Genomic DNA, 11,512 nt, shown 5'->3' with positions numbered 1-11,512 from the left:
TGTGGACGTTTTTTAGGTCAAGTTCGTCCATGAATTTCAATCCAAGTTTATTTAAATTTAAAGTCCATCAACAATAATATAAATATATTTTTTTATTAATTCAAAATAGAATGATGATGATGTAATTGGAAATATATTCAAGCTCTATTCATATTTCATTTGGCACTCCTATTTCATTTTGCCAGTTTCAGATATTTATATTTTAGTAGAGAGATTTTTTAATGTAATAACATAAATCATGTCTGAGTACACATAAAAAAAAATTTAAAAATACAAAAAAATTAAAAAAAATTCAATAAATCATCATAGTAATATTTAATTTAGTGTGAAGAGGTAATAATGTGCATGGGAAATGAGCAAGAATGTGATGCTTTGGAGTTTGTGAACCCATTTTTATACCAATCACCTAAACTGGCAAACTTTATCAGCCCTTTATTTACTATTTTGGGACCTGGGAATTAATTAACCAAACAAAAACAGAAAATCAAAATCAAAATTAAACGTATATTCGGCGAATTTCGATATTAATTATACTCGATGAATTTGATTGGACGAAATTCAAGAAGCAAGATTTTTTTTACGACTAGAATAATAAAGGAAAAAAAGATTGTTCTTTTTTATTGAATGTTGTCGGACAATTGCAGTTGATTTGAGAGATGGAAACCCATGACTACAATGGCATGTAGGCAGTCAAATGTTCAGCCACACAAATCTGGTATTAATATTAATAATAATAATTTAAATCTGGTGGGAATTGAGTCAAATGTGGCTCATTAAAACACCCATAACTCTTAGTTGTCTTCACCACTTTCTGAAACCAATAGTCCATTAGAACCCTATTGGAATAATGTATACAATGCATTATCCCGTTAGAGTTTTTAACTACCTTTCAGGGGGGTGAATGTAATTATCGATACCACAGGGACCTTACAGTTATTTAAGCTTACCTCAGGGGGGTGTGTGTAATTTACCCTTATTATTATTATCCAAATTGGATCCCCAGTTTTCTTGCAAATGTCCAAGAACATGATCTACCTATCTTGTCATCAAGTTTTGTTTTCTTCATTACTATGAATTGCAACCAAAAACCAAAAATACAAATCTATCAAAGTTGCTTATTTGCATAGGTTTCCAAAAGTAAATATTGGCGTTTGTGACTTGTGAGTAAAATTCTAATTAATTGCTAATTTCCAAAAATCCGGGTTTTTTTTTTTTTTTTTTTTTTTTTAAATATATAATAGAGAGAATATACAGCCACTCGAAGTGCACAAATTTTCTTTAGTGTTTTCAAATGTAACTTTTATTTCAGCTTCTTTAAAAATAACTAGTTATAAAGCTACAATCTCAAGACAATACAAATTATTACATAACAATGTGTTTACTCAAAATAAAAACAAACAATCTTCTCCCAAAATATAGCACCAAGGCCGGACCAAACATAGCCTCAATAAGTAAATTATACATAAAATGTAACCACAGGTTCTCAGTAAGTAAACTTCGTCTATCTCCATCTCATCTCCCGCGTAAAGCAAATTTACGTACGGGAAGAAATCAAACAAGCCCACCAGCCCGAAATAAAGCCCTCGTTTCACCACTCGGGCCCACCACAAAATCCAAGGTCTGAGAAAACCAATCATCCTATTCCGATGGTGCCCACAACATGCACAAGGGGGCAGCTTTCGAAGAAGGGCAAAAACGTAATAAAACCCTTTTTTCAATATAACTGCTCAATCCATAATGCTGTCAGAATCCTTTCTCTTAGATTGAGCTTCGAGCCTGGTTTCTTTGCCAATAGCTTCGGAAATAGCCTTTGGCAGCCAAAAACCGGGCCGCTCGAGAAACGAAGCCCGATCGAGCACCAAAGGCTCACGGAAAACGATTTGGATGCCATCGTAAGTCCATAGGGTTAAGTTTGCTTCACCTTTCAAACCCAAAGAGAACCAACCCAACCCTGCAACAGATACATCTACTGCGTTCACATCCCAGCTCACTCCAGTTGCTTTTACGTCTCGTTTTACCCATTCACCGAGTTCCGAAACTCTGTCTATACCAATAGGTGGCTGAAACAAACCAAAAGTAATATTAAAAAAAAAAAAAAAAGTATTGTAAACGGAAGAGCATAGGCATATGATAAGACTTTGAATTGCAAAATTACAAGAATGTTTTTTATGAAATGTATAAGTGGCTCAGAATCATTTACCTGCAACCTAATTCCGGCATGCTTGATCTTAATCTCATCAGAGTTTTCAATCTTTCCGAGATGAAGAGAAACACAGGGCGATGCCCAGACTGTGACATAGATCGTTTCTACCGAAGACTGGTCAAGATCCAGTCTCACTAATCCACCGACATGTATAGCTTGACCAGCCTACATAAAACAAACACACACACACAAAAAAAGGTTAATATAGTTACAATAGCAAATATCTTCCAACTACATAAAACCATAATTTGGCAGAAGAATCAGCACATCAGCTAACACATTAACTGGTAAAAGCGGAAAGGAGACTGAAGGAGGAACGGAAGACAATGCACATCTTACCTATGAAAATATGTTCGTATTTGTCTTGATTAAATGGAAGATCGGGAAAGAAATAAAACCGTAAGTCAATGGTGATATCGTTATATGCTTTCTTGAAAAATCCTGCTCAATCCCTAAGTTTCGCGAAAGAGAAAAATATAACCTAACCAACTCTTTTCGCCACATTCAAAGTTCACAATAACCTAATATAAAGCCATTCTTGCTATTATATATATTACAATAACAATATCTACCAACTCCATTAATATTTTCAATTCTGGCAATTTAAAGAGGCATTCAGTTTTCGAAGTACTTTATATAACTTACCTTGATCCGAAAAGTTCGAGGCTGAAGCTCTTTCCGTATCTCGACCATCTTCTGCTCGTCCCTATTCAATCTCATGGACATCAAATACGGGTGCAAAAGTCCTGGAGTATCGTACATCTTTGCCTTAGCTGGCAAAATCCCTCCAATCCTCAATATCCCGAGCGTAGTTCCAGGAATAGAAGCTTCCGTCAGTTTTGCGACTTTAACACCTTCCTTCTTCGAGAACGCATTGATCAAAGTTGATTTCCCTGCATTTTGAGCCCCAATTACCCAAACATTCCCTCTGGGCCCCGCCAAATCCTTTATAAACGTCAGCAAATTCTTCACGCCCAAATCTTTCCTAGCACTAACCATGTGGACCCCACTCAGCCTAGGTGCCCCGTTCGCCTTCGCCCTATGCCGGACCCACCTATCCAGCCTAGCTGGCGAAATCTGCGACGGAAGAAGATCAACTTTCGTAGCTACAAGAACGAGCTTCGGCAATTTTTTACTTAGTTTTGAACCTTCGATTCCACCTCCTTGAAGTGCTTTGAACAATGACTTGGCTGCCCGTTTCGGGAAAGACCCGTCGAAGTCAACACAGTCGACCACCATCACAACCACCGTGGAGTCTGCGTTTCCGGTGGGTTTCATTAATCTCGTGCTTATCAAGCGGTCGAAATCGAAATCGGGTATTAAATTATCGGCCAACTGATTCTTCACTTGACCGTAGTGCCTTAGGGAGTGACACCTGGTGCAGACTGTCACCTCATCCTTCTCTTTTGGAGCCTCTCTTGAGATTCTTTTCCTCTCTGCTTTGGAGAGTCTCTTCCTTTTGCCCTTCTCGATTGTTTCCTCTGTAACGTTGCCGTAACCTGCTCCGGCAGGGGTAAATCCGTCCAACTCTTTTAAATACTCGTTTTCGCCATCTTCGAAATCCGAATCCTCCCATTCTTCTGATTCCCAATCAGATTCACCCTCAATTTCACCATCATCATCTTCTTCGTCTTCGTCTTCCAAATTTGCCTCAATGTCATCCTCAAAATCATCATCATCTTCATCAAATTCATCAGAATCGTCGAAATTTTCATCCAACAAATCGTCTATAGTATCAATCGACTCTGCCTCAATTTCAACTTTTCTTTGCTGAAAAAACCCTGGAAGATTAGGGTTTTTCTCTTGCATGAACACACCACAACCAGGGCATATGAGCCCGTAATTCTCATCCCCATCTCTACCTTCGCTCAAAATTAAACCCCTATCGACTTTTCTAGGGTTTCTCACATATTTTTTCTCGGTTTTCTGAATAATTGCTTCACCACTTCGAATTGAGTGCACACATTTCTTCATACATTTATCCTTCTTTATTCCTACATCCAGTCCTGTAAATAAATTGATTTAGAACTACTGGGTATTGTGATTATCGAATGAATGTGCAATAAAAAACGAGGGAAATTTGGGAAGAAACTAAAAAAAAATTACCAGTAAAAAGGTGAAATCCTGTTGCTTCAATACTGTTCTTCGACGATAGCCTGATGTTGAGATTGGCGGCGCTTGGAGGGAGAGAGATGGTTGAAAACAGAACCGCCATTTTTGCTTGATTTATGCTCTGTTTTGGTTCTGAAAAATGTTGACGAAGGGAAATGGGGAGATTTAAGCGGGACTGTGGGGGGAGAGGAGGATAAACCTCAGCGCCTGCAAAATAGAATGTAGGGTAAATATCAATTAACACCCTGTTGTTTGAGCTATGTGCATATGACCCCTTACACTTATAATATAAGCACATGATCCACTATAGTTTCAACTTTGTGAACATGACCCCCTTGTCCTTTTAATATAAGCAAATAACCCCCTTTATGGTATTCCACATGATAAATGATCTTGATTACAACCACCCCCTAAGGTATGATTAAATTACAAACCCCCCCTATTTTTTGGTAATTACAACCACCCTCAACTATAAATTTTCTTACACGTCCACCCTTGCGGTTTCAAATTTAGTGGAATCTTCTAGATTATATGGAATATTATCACTTTTGTAGCCATTTTATCTTATTCGAATTCCACATTTTGAAGCAAGATGATCATAATATGTGGTTTTTGGCTTGTATATATTAGATTGTGGTGCATCAGAAACTGTATTTATATACAAAACGAGTACAAACTAGAACACATTCCACGAAATCTAGATGATTATGTTGAATTTGGCACCATAAGGGTGGAGATGTAAGAAAAAATCACAGTTGATGGGTAGATGTAATTATCCAAATAAGAGGGGTTTTTTCGTAAATTGACCATACCTCAGGGGGGTGTTTGTAAGTTACCCTTATTAGAAAGAGGAAATTTTTGAAAGGGGGTTTATGTGCCATATTGAAAGTATAAGGGGTCATCTGCACAAAGTTGAAACCACAGGGGTTTAAGTGCTATTTATTCTAAATGATACACATTTTCTAATTTTTAATATTCTTTTTGGCCTTTATTTCATTCTTTCAGATTGTATTACAATATATCATCAATTTCAAATTATATTCTATTATTTGTGTATCTAGATTGAATTGTATTCATTTTCTAATAACTCAATGATTAGTGAGTTAATTAGATATTTGTTTATTTGTCCTAGAAGTAATAAAAATGTTTCTCTAATATTAAATGTGAGTTCTCAACTATCTATAAAATGACAAGATGAGGCAACTACTAATATTATTAGATAGTAAAATTTAGTTGAAACAATTTCAATGTTTATGAATCTCTCATTCAATTTAAAAAACGAGCCGTTAAGTACCGTCCCGACTAAAAAATTGTATGCACGGTATTTATTTTCACGAAAACTGAAAAATATCGATACGTACATGGTGCATAATGACTCAAACCGCGCCGTATTCGCGAACACAACCAAAATAATGCATCAAGATTAAGTTTGTTTTGTGAGTAAATCTAGGTTTACATCTTATTGAAACATATAGTAGTAGTAATCCAACATATTAATCCCATGGATTTTACAAATTAAACAGATAATTATTAATATTAAATAATAATAATAATAAAATCTGCAGTAAAAGACAAAAACAAAACAAGTCCACAAAAGAATATTCCCAATCCCATACATCTCTTCTCAATGCCACAACCACTACTCTTCTGCTGAATACTGCCTCCTGGACTAGGAGTCACACTTATTGCTGGATTAGGCACTTTTTCACAAAAATTAAAAAATAAATAAATAAATAAATAAATGGATAATTTAATTTTTTATTGGATAATAATTAATTAATTAGGACACGTGTCAACGTACCATTGGACACAGGGGGAGTAGCACTAGTATTGTTCCGGTAGAAAATCTGAGCATCAGGTGAATCTGGAGGCAGGTTCAGGAGAGCTGCATGCAGTATATTATTAACACTTACTAGTTAGTACTCAAACATTTGAATTAATTCCTCTATTAATCAAAACTCAAATAATTTTACGAGCGCGCAATCAATCGTCTCGTTCGACCGAGACAAGTGTTCAGTTTTCGCAAATTTCTCGTGTCAATATATTTGAAAATATTTGTGTCGCGTCACGCCTAATTAAATTTCATTCAACTAACCAAACGAGCACTATATCAATTTAAACAACTAATTAATGATCGGCATATACAATTTCGGGTGTATTGCATTTAGCACCCCTTCTGTTCAATTTAATTGTCAAGAAACTCCTTAACGTCATAAAAATTATCAAAATTTCCCCTACCATTCAATTTTATTACCAAATTACCCCTAAAAAATGCATGACACAACACGAAGATTTTTTTAGCAATTCAGTATAACACAGGGTATGTACTAAATGCAATAAACTCATATAATTTACAGAGCTAAAACGACTTACCGGGGCACTCGGAAATATTGGCGGGGGCGTTGCAAGCAATAGGAAGGCCTAAAGCAAGTGTGGCGTTAATATCGAGGCCTAAATCGGGATCGTTCCGATCTTTAATAATAACACAAAGGCATTTTTTGTTTGTTTTCAAAAGCTGTTTGAGGCCAGCACAGCAATCTGGGGTAGGGGATTTAGCAGTTCCTCCAACATAAGGCAAACATGTTGCTAGTCCAACTAATGACTCTGTACACTCTTCCTTTTCCTTTGCATTATCACATTCTCCTGAATAACATACCAACAATATTAGTACTAGGATACATATTGTGTTGTTTGTCTGAAAATTATTCATTCTTGTTTTTTTCTTTTTTCTTTTTTTTTTTCGGGTTTCGGGTGTAGAAATTAAAGAGAGAGGGGTGTTACATAAATATATGAAGATTTTTTTAGGGTTTGCCTTTTAAAGGGAAATGACTAAATGTTATAAAAAGAAAGTGGAGAGTATGTCTTGATCATTATCAATGATGATTCAATATGAAAATAGTGTTCTCACTTCACCAACCCCACTCACTATACAAAGGGTCAATATAAAAATTTCATCATAGTGTCATATATATATATATATATATATATATATATATATATATATATATATATATATATATATATATATATATGGAAAATTACAGTTTTCATCCCTCAAGTTTGCACCGATTTCACATTTAGTCCCTCATATTCCAACAATTTAACACTCTTGGCTGTTTTCATCAATTTATCGTTAGTCCGTCAGGTAAGACATAAGACAGTGTTGGAAACATGCTTGATTCCGTTATTACTAACGAAAAATTGATGGAAATGGCAAAAAACAAAATTGAATTTTTGAAACATGAATAGGGATGGCAGCGGAGCGGGTACCCTCGAAAAAGAGCAATACCAGAACCATTACCATTTAATATAGCTCAAACCATGACCATACCAAATCCATTTAAAAAGTTCATGGAAAAACCAGAACCATTACCGCGAATATCCGGGTACCCACGGGTACCCATTTACCATTTAAATTTACGGTAATAAAAAATAACTTTGGGTCCGATAACGTTTAAGTAACTCTCAGAAAAGAGGAAGAAAAAAAGAAAAGAGAAAAAAATATATCCTCCCTAAATTATTTAATACTTTATTTAAAATTTTGCCAAAATATCTTTTTTATTCATATTTTGTTGAATTAATATATATATATATATATATATATATATATATATATATATATATATATATATATATATTAAATGGTCGGGTACCCATGACCGTGAAGGTAAAACCAGAACCATACCAAAACCATGACGGTTTTCTTTTCTCTTACCAAAACCATTACCAAACCCTAATGGTTTCGGTAACGGATTTTAAACGGAGCGGATACCCGCGGATAGCTAGCGGTTCGGGTTTTTTTGCCATCCCTAAACATGAAGGACCAAATGTGGTTTTTACGAACATGAGGAACTAAATGCGAAATAAATGCAAACTTGAGGGATGAAATTTGTATTTTCTCATTTATATATATTTTATAACTTGGGGTAACATGGCACCATTTGATTATAGAAGTTCAGTGCTGTATAATATGTCCACCAAAGAGAAGTTCAGTGTAGAGAAAAAGACAAGACATATCTAAATCTTCAATAGTAGTTGTTATTTTAGCTAGTAGTGGAAAATGGGAGCGCTCGTGCAACGTCGGCATAAGTTTTTCGATGTAGAAGCTCCGACGATCAAGTCAGTCCAGTGTTTGAGAATATATTATATATGTGTTTCTTGTAGAAAAAGCATTAGGGGCTTCGAGTTTTAACGAGCTCCCAATTTATAGACACGTCGTCGTGACTTGAGATACAAGCTTCATTATAGTTTTTAACTTTAATGGGCTTTTAGGTTAAATACGTATCCTAGCTCGTTAATAACTACGACCCGGGGCTTTTCCACATCGGCCCGAGATATGGTCTCGTGACGTCGTACGTTGCGAGATGGGACCCACCTCCTGCCTTTGTTAGGCCTTCGTATGCTCTTTTAACATAGTTGGGCTTCTTATTTTGGGCCGTTTTTTTCTTAGGCAATGTTCATACTGTAGGCGAAAACCCATGTCGGCGAAGTGGCCCATATCACAAACAATAATTAAAATTTAGATTTTTCTGATTTTTTTTTAATGAACTACTGAAGATATTATTGTGAAAGTGGAGCCAAATAGGTTGCCAGCCATAGTTCTACTAATACACTTTCGGCTCTCATTTTTCAGGACCACTTTCACCTTTTCTTGTTAACTTTGGTAGTATTTCTAAAAAGTCATGACTGAATTTAAATAAATTTTTGGCATAATTGCAATTGTTTTTGCAAAATATCTTAAATGAAATTTTTAAATAAAAATAATAAAAAATAATCCACGTATACAACTTCAAACCCCAAAAACTGATGCCGAGAAAAGTTTAGATAATTAATTACATGTGTGATCAAATTACGGCCACCCTCCTAACGTAAGGTTAAATTTACAAAGAAATCCATTGTGTTTGGATATTTACAACTATCCCCTCAATAATGTATTATCTTATTAAAAACACATTTTTCAGTAGATAAGTTTGACAGAGTGAGTATGGATATGTAATCCAAGACATAATTGGAGGCTGATTGCATTGTAATTATCCAAACAAGATGATTTTTTTTTTTTTTAATTTTACATTACTTCTGGATGTTGGCCGCAATTTACCCTAAATACAAATATAATCAATATTTATTAGATTGGTCTAATGAAAGATAAATTAAAATCAATTACCCAAAGAGCCCCCCATAAAAACTTGATTATAATTACCCAAAAAGATTAAAGTCATAATATTATTATGATGATTGATTTGATGGCTCCACATATAGCTTTACTTTATATGATCCTTAAGATTGAAGAAAATTCTGGAAATTGTATGAAATTAAAGTGAGATAGTACAAATTAAAGAAACAATTTAGAATTTTAGACAATATAAAAGTTTTATTTTAATTTGTTGTAATTATCATTAATGATGCAATTAGCAAGTGGAAGCCCATTCTGAATGGTACGGACTTCGACTAAACTAGTAAGAAAGAGTGGATCTGATCGGATTTATTAGGTGTCACAATTGTCAATAAATAACTATAAAAAATAAAAATAAATAAATAAAAACTGCCTTGATCGCGTCATCTTTTTTAAATCAAGAAATTCTCCTGAAAATTTCAGGAATCAAAATTAAATATTTACTATATAGTATCCCACTACATATTGTTAAATGTTATTATTAACCATTCATTTCTTGGGAGTATTTCACTAATTGAGGTATCTTATGTAACTTATTTGTTTTTTTTCAATTGTTATTTTAAATCAACAGTAAAAAAAAAAAAAACAGTTTTAAAAAAAAAAAACTAATTGAGAACTACATCTATATATAGGTAATAAAAGTTTCAAAAAGGGGTAATTAGTTCAGTTCAATATTCAATAGTTCCATTAAGGCTAGCTATTAGCTTCATTTAGGTTAATAAAGTTCTACCAGATTTAGATTAGACCCCCCATTTAATCTCATTGATTTATATTTGACTTAAGTGGTGTTTGAAAAAGCTTTTAGAAACAACTTCTTTCAAGCTTTTTTTTACAGCATAATTTTTTTTGGTGTTTGTAGAATTAACTTTTATTTTACTTAACTTAAAATAAGTTGTTTTTAGCTAGTTTTTTAGAAGCACCCTTAGACCTGTTTTTTCTATTTATGTTGATTTTCCAATATATTTGCAATTCGTAAACAACTCAATTTTTATAAATAAGCACTTAATATCCACTACTTAGAGGGTGTTTGGCTAAGCTTATAAGATGTTAAAAAGAGCTTATAAGATGTTTTAGAGCTTATAAGCTCTTCCAAAGTGTTTGGTAATTTTTTTAAAAAATATCTTAATTTTTTTTAAAATAAGCTGTTGGAGACCAAATAAGATCTTTTTAAATAAGTACATCTACCCCACGTTTTTATTTAAGATCTTATAATGAGTAAAAATAGGAAATAAACTCATTATCCAAAAACTCTATAAATTAATCCTAAAAATAAGATATAACAGCTTATCAGCTCTAAAAACATCTTATCAGATGTAAGAGCTTATCAGCTGTTTAAAATAAGCTTAGCCAAACACCCTCTTAGTTGGTGTTTGCAAACGCTTTTCCAAAGTGGTTATGAGCTTTTTGTTTAAAAAAACTGATTTTGAACTAAAAAAAACTCATAATCACTTTAGAAAAGCGTTTGCAAACACCACCTTAACTCAGAATCACTAACTTCTGCTATCGAATAAACTTTTACAACTACCTTACTTTAATCAAATTTATATTAAAACATTTTTTTAGAATACACTATTATATTCTTAAAGATAAATTACGCATACCCCTTGAGATAAGTCAAATTACGAAAAAAAAAAACTTAATGTTTGGGTAATTACAACCATCCTCATCAACTATGTATTTTCTTACAAAAAACCCCATCATTTCTTAGGTAAATCAAATACCGTAAAAATAAACGTGTAAAACAAAACATAATGAAGGTGATTTTAATCACGCAAACGTAAAATAAATTTTCGCAATTTGACCTCAAGGAGTTGACCGTAATTTTGCTTATTTTTAACAAGCACAAACTAAATTGATCGAAGGGTAGGGTTTAGAGCAAGGAGAACCTCAAGATCTGGCCCGGGTCGGTGACACGTGTAAGGTTGCAATTAGTCGCAGCCATATTTATGTACAGTTTCACCGCCCATTTTGGGGATTTTCGTACAAAACTGAATTTCTAATTTTAATATGAAAGAAAAAAGAGA

The 11,512-nt window shown here is 33.8% G+C and overlaps 2 protein-coding genes across 3 annotated transcripts; both read right to left on the bottom strand.

Annotated features, from left to right (window-relative positions):
• Positions 1–1,272: 1,272 nt before the first annotated feature.
• BPG2 (P-loop containing nucleoside triphosphate hydrolases superfamily protein) lies at positions 1,273–4,564 on the bottom strand. 2 transcript variants are annotated; one of them, XM_012994303.2, is made up of 4 exons: positions 4,310–4,564; positions 2,849–4,209; positions 2,201–2,368; positions 1,273–2,060 (listed from the first exon to the last, which is right to left on the bottom strand). In XM_012994303.2, the coding sequence occupies exons 1-4, from the start codon at positions 4,416–4,418 to the stop codon at positions 1,728–1,730; spliced, it is 1,971 nt and encodes a 656-aa protein (XP_012849757.2). In that variant the 5' UTR covers positions 4,419–4,564; the 3' UTR covers positions 1,273–1,727. The 2 variants fall into 2 exon arrangements, with proteins under 2 accessions (XP_012849757.2, XP_012849758.2); XM_012994304.2 differs by having other exon boundaries at positions 2,849–4,197; positions 4,310–4,539.
• Positions 4,565–5,748: 1,184 nt separating this feature from the next.
• Positions 5,749–7,093, bottom strand: LOC105969455 (non-specific lipid transfer protein GPI-anchored 14). The gene is made up of 3 exons (XM_012994209.2): positions 6,689–7,093; positions 6,117–6,200; positions 5,749–6,015 (listed from the first exon to the last, which is right to left on the bottom strand). The coding sequence occupies exons 1-3, from the start codon at positions 7,023–7,025 to the stop codon at positions 5,852–5,854; spliced, it is 585 nt and encodes a 194-aa protein (XP_012849663.2). The 5' UTR covers positions 7,026–7,093; the 3' UTR covers positions 5,749–5,851.
• Between the last annotated feature and the right edge of the window lie 4,419 nt (positions 7,094–11,512).

The sequence above is a fragment of the Erythranthe guttata genome, chromosome 2 (genome assembly GCF_056151865.1).
Source record: "Erythranthe guttata isolate IM_541 chromosome 2, IM_541, whole genome shotgun sequence".
Lineage (NCBI taxonomy): Eukaryota > Viridiplantae > Streptophyta > Magnoliopsida > Lamiales > Phrymaceae > Erythranthe > Erythranthe guttata.
The sequence above is the reverse complement of the archived record's forward strand: the minus strand, read 5'-3'. Positions and strand labels throughout refer to the sequence as shown.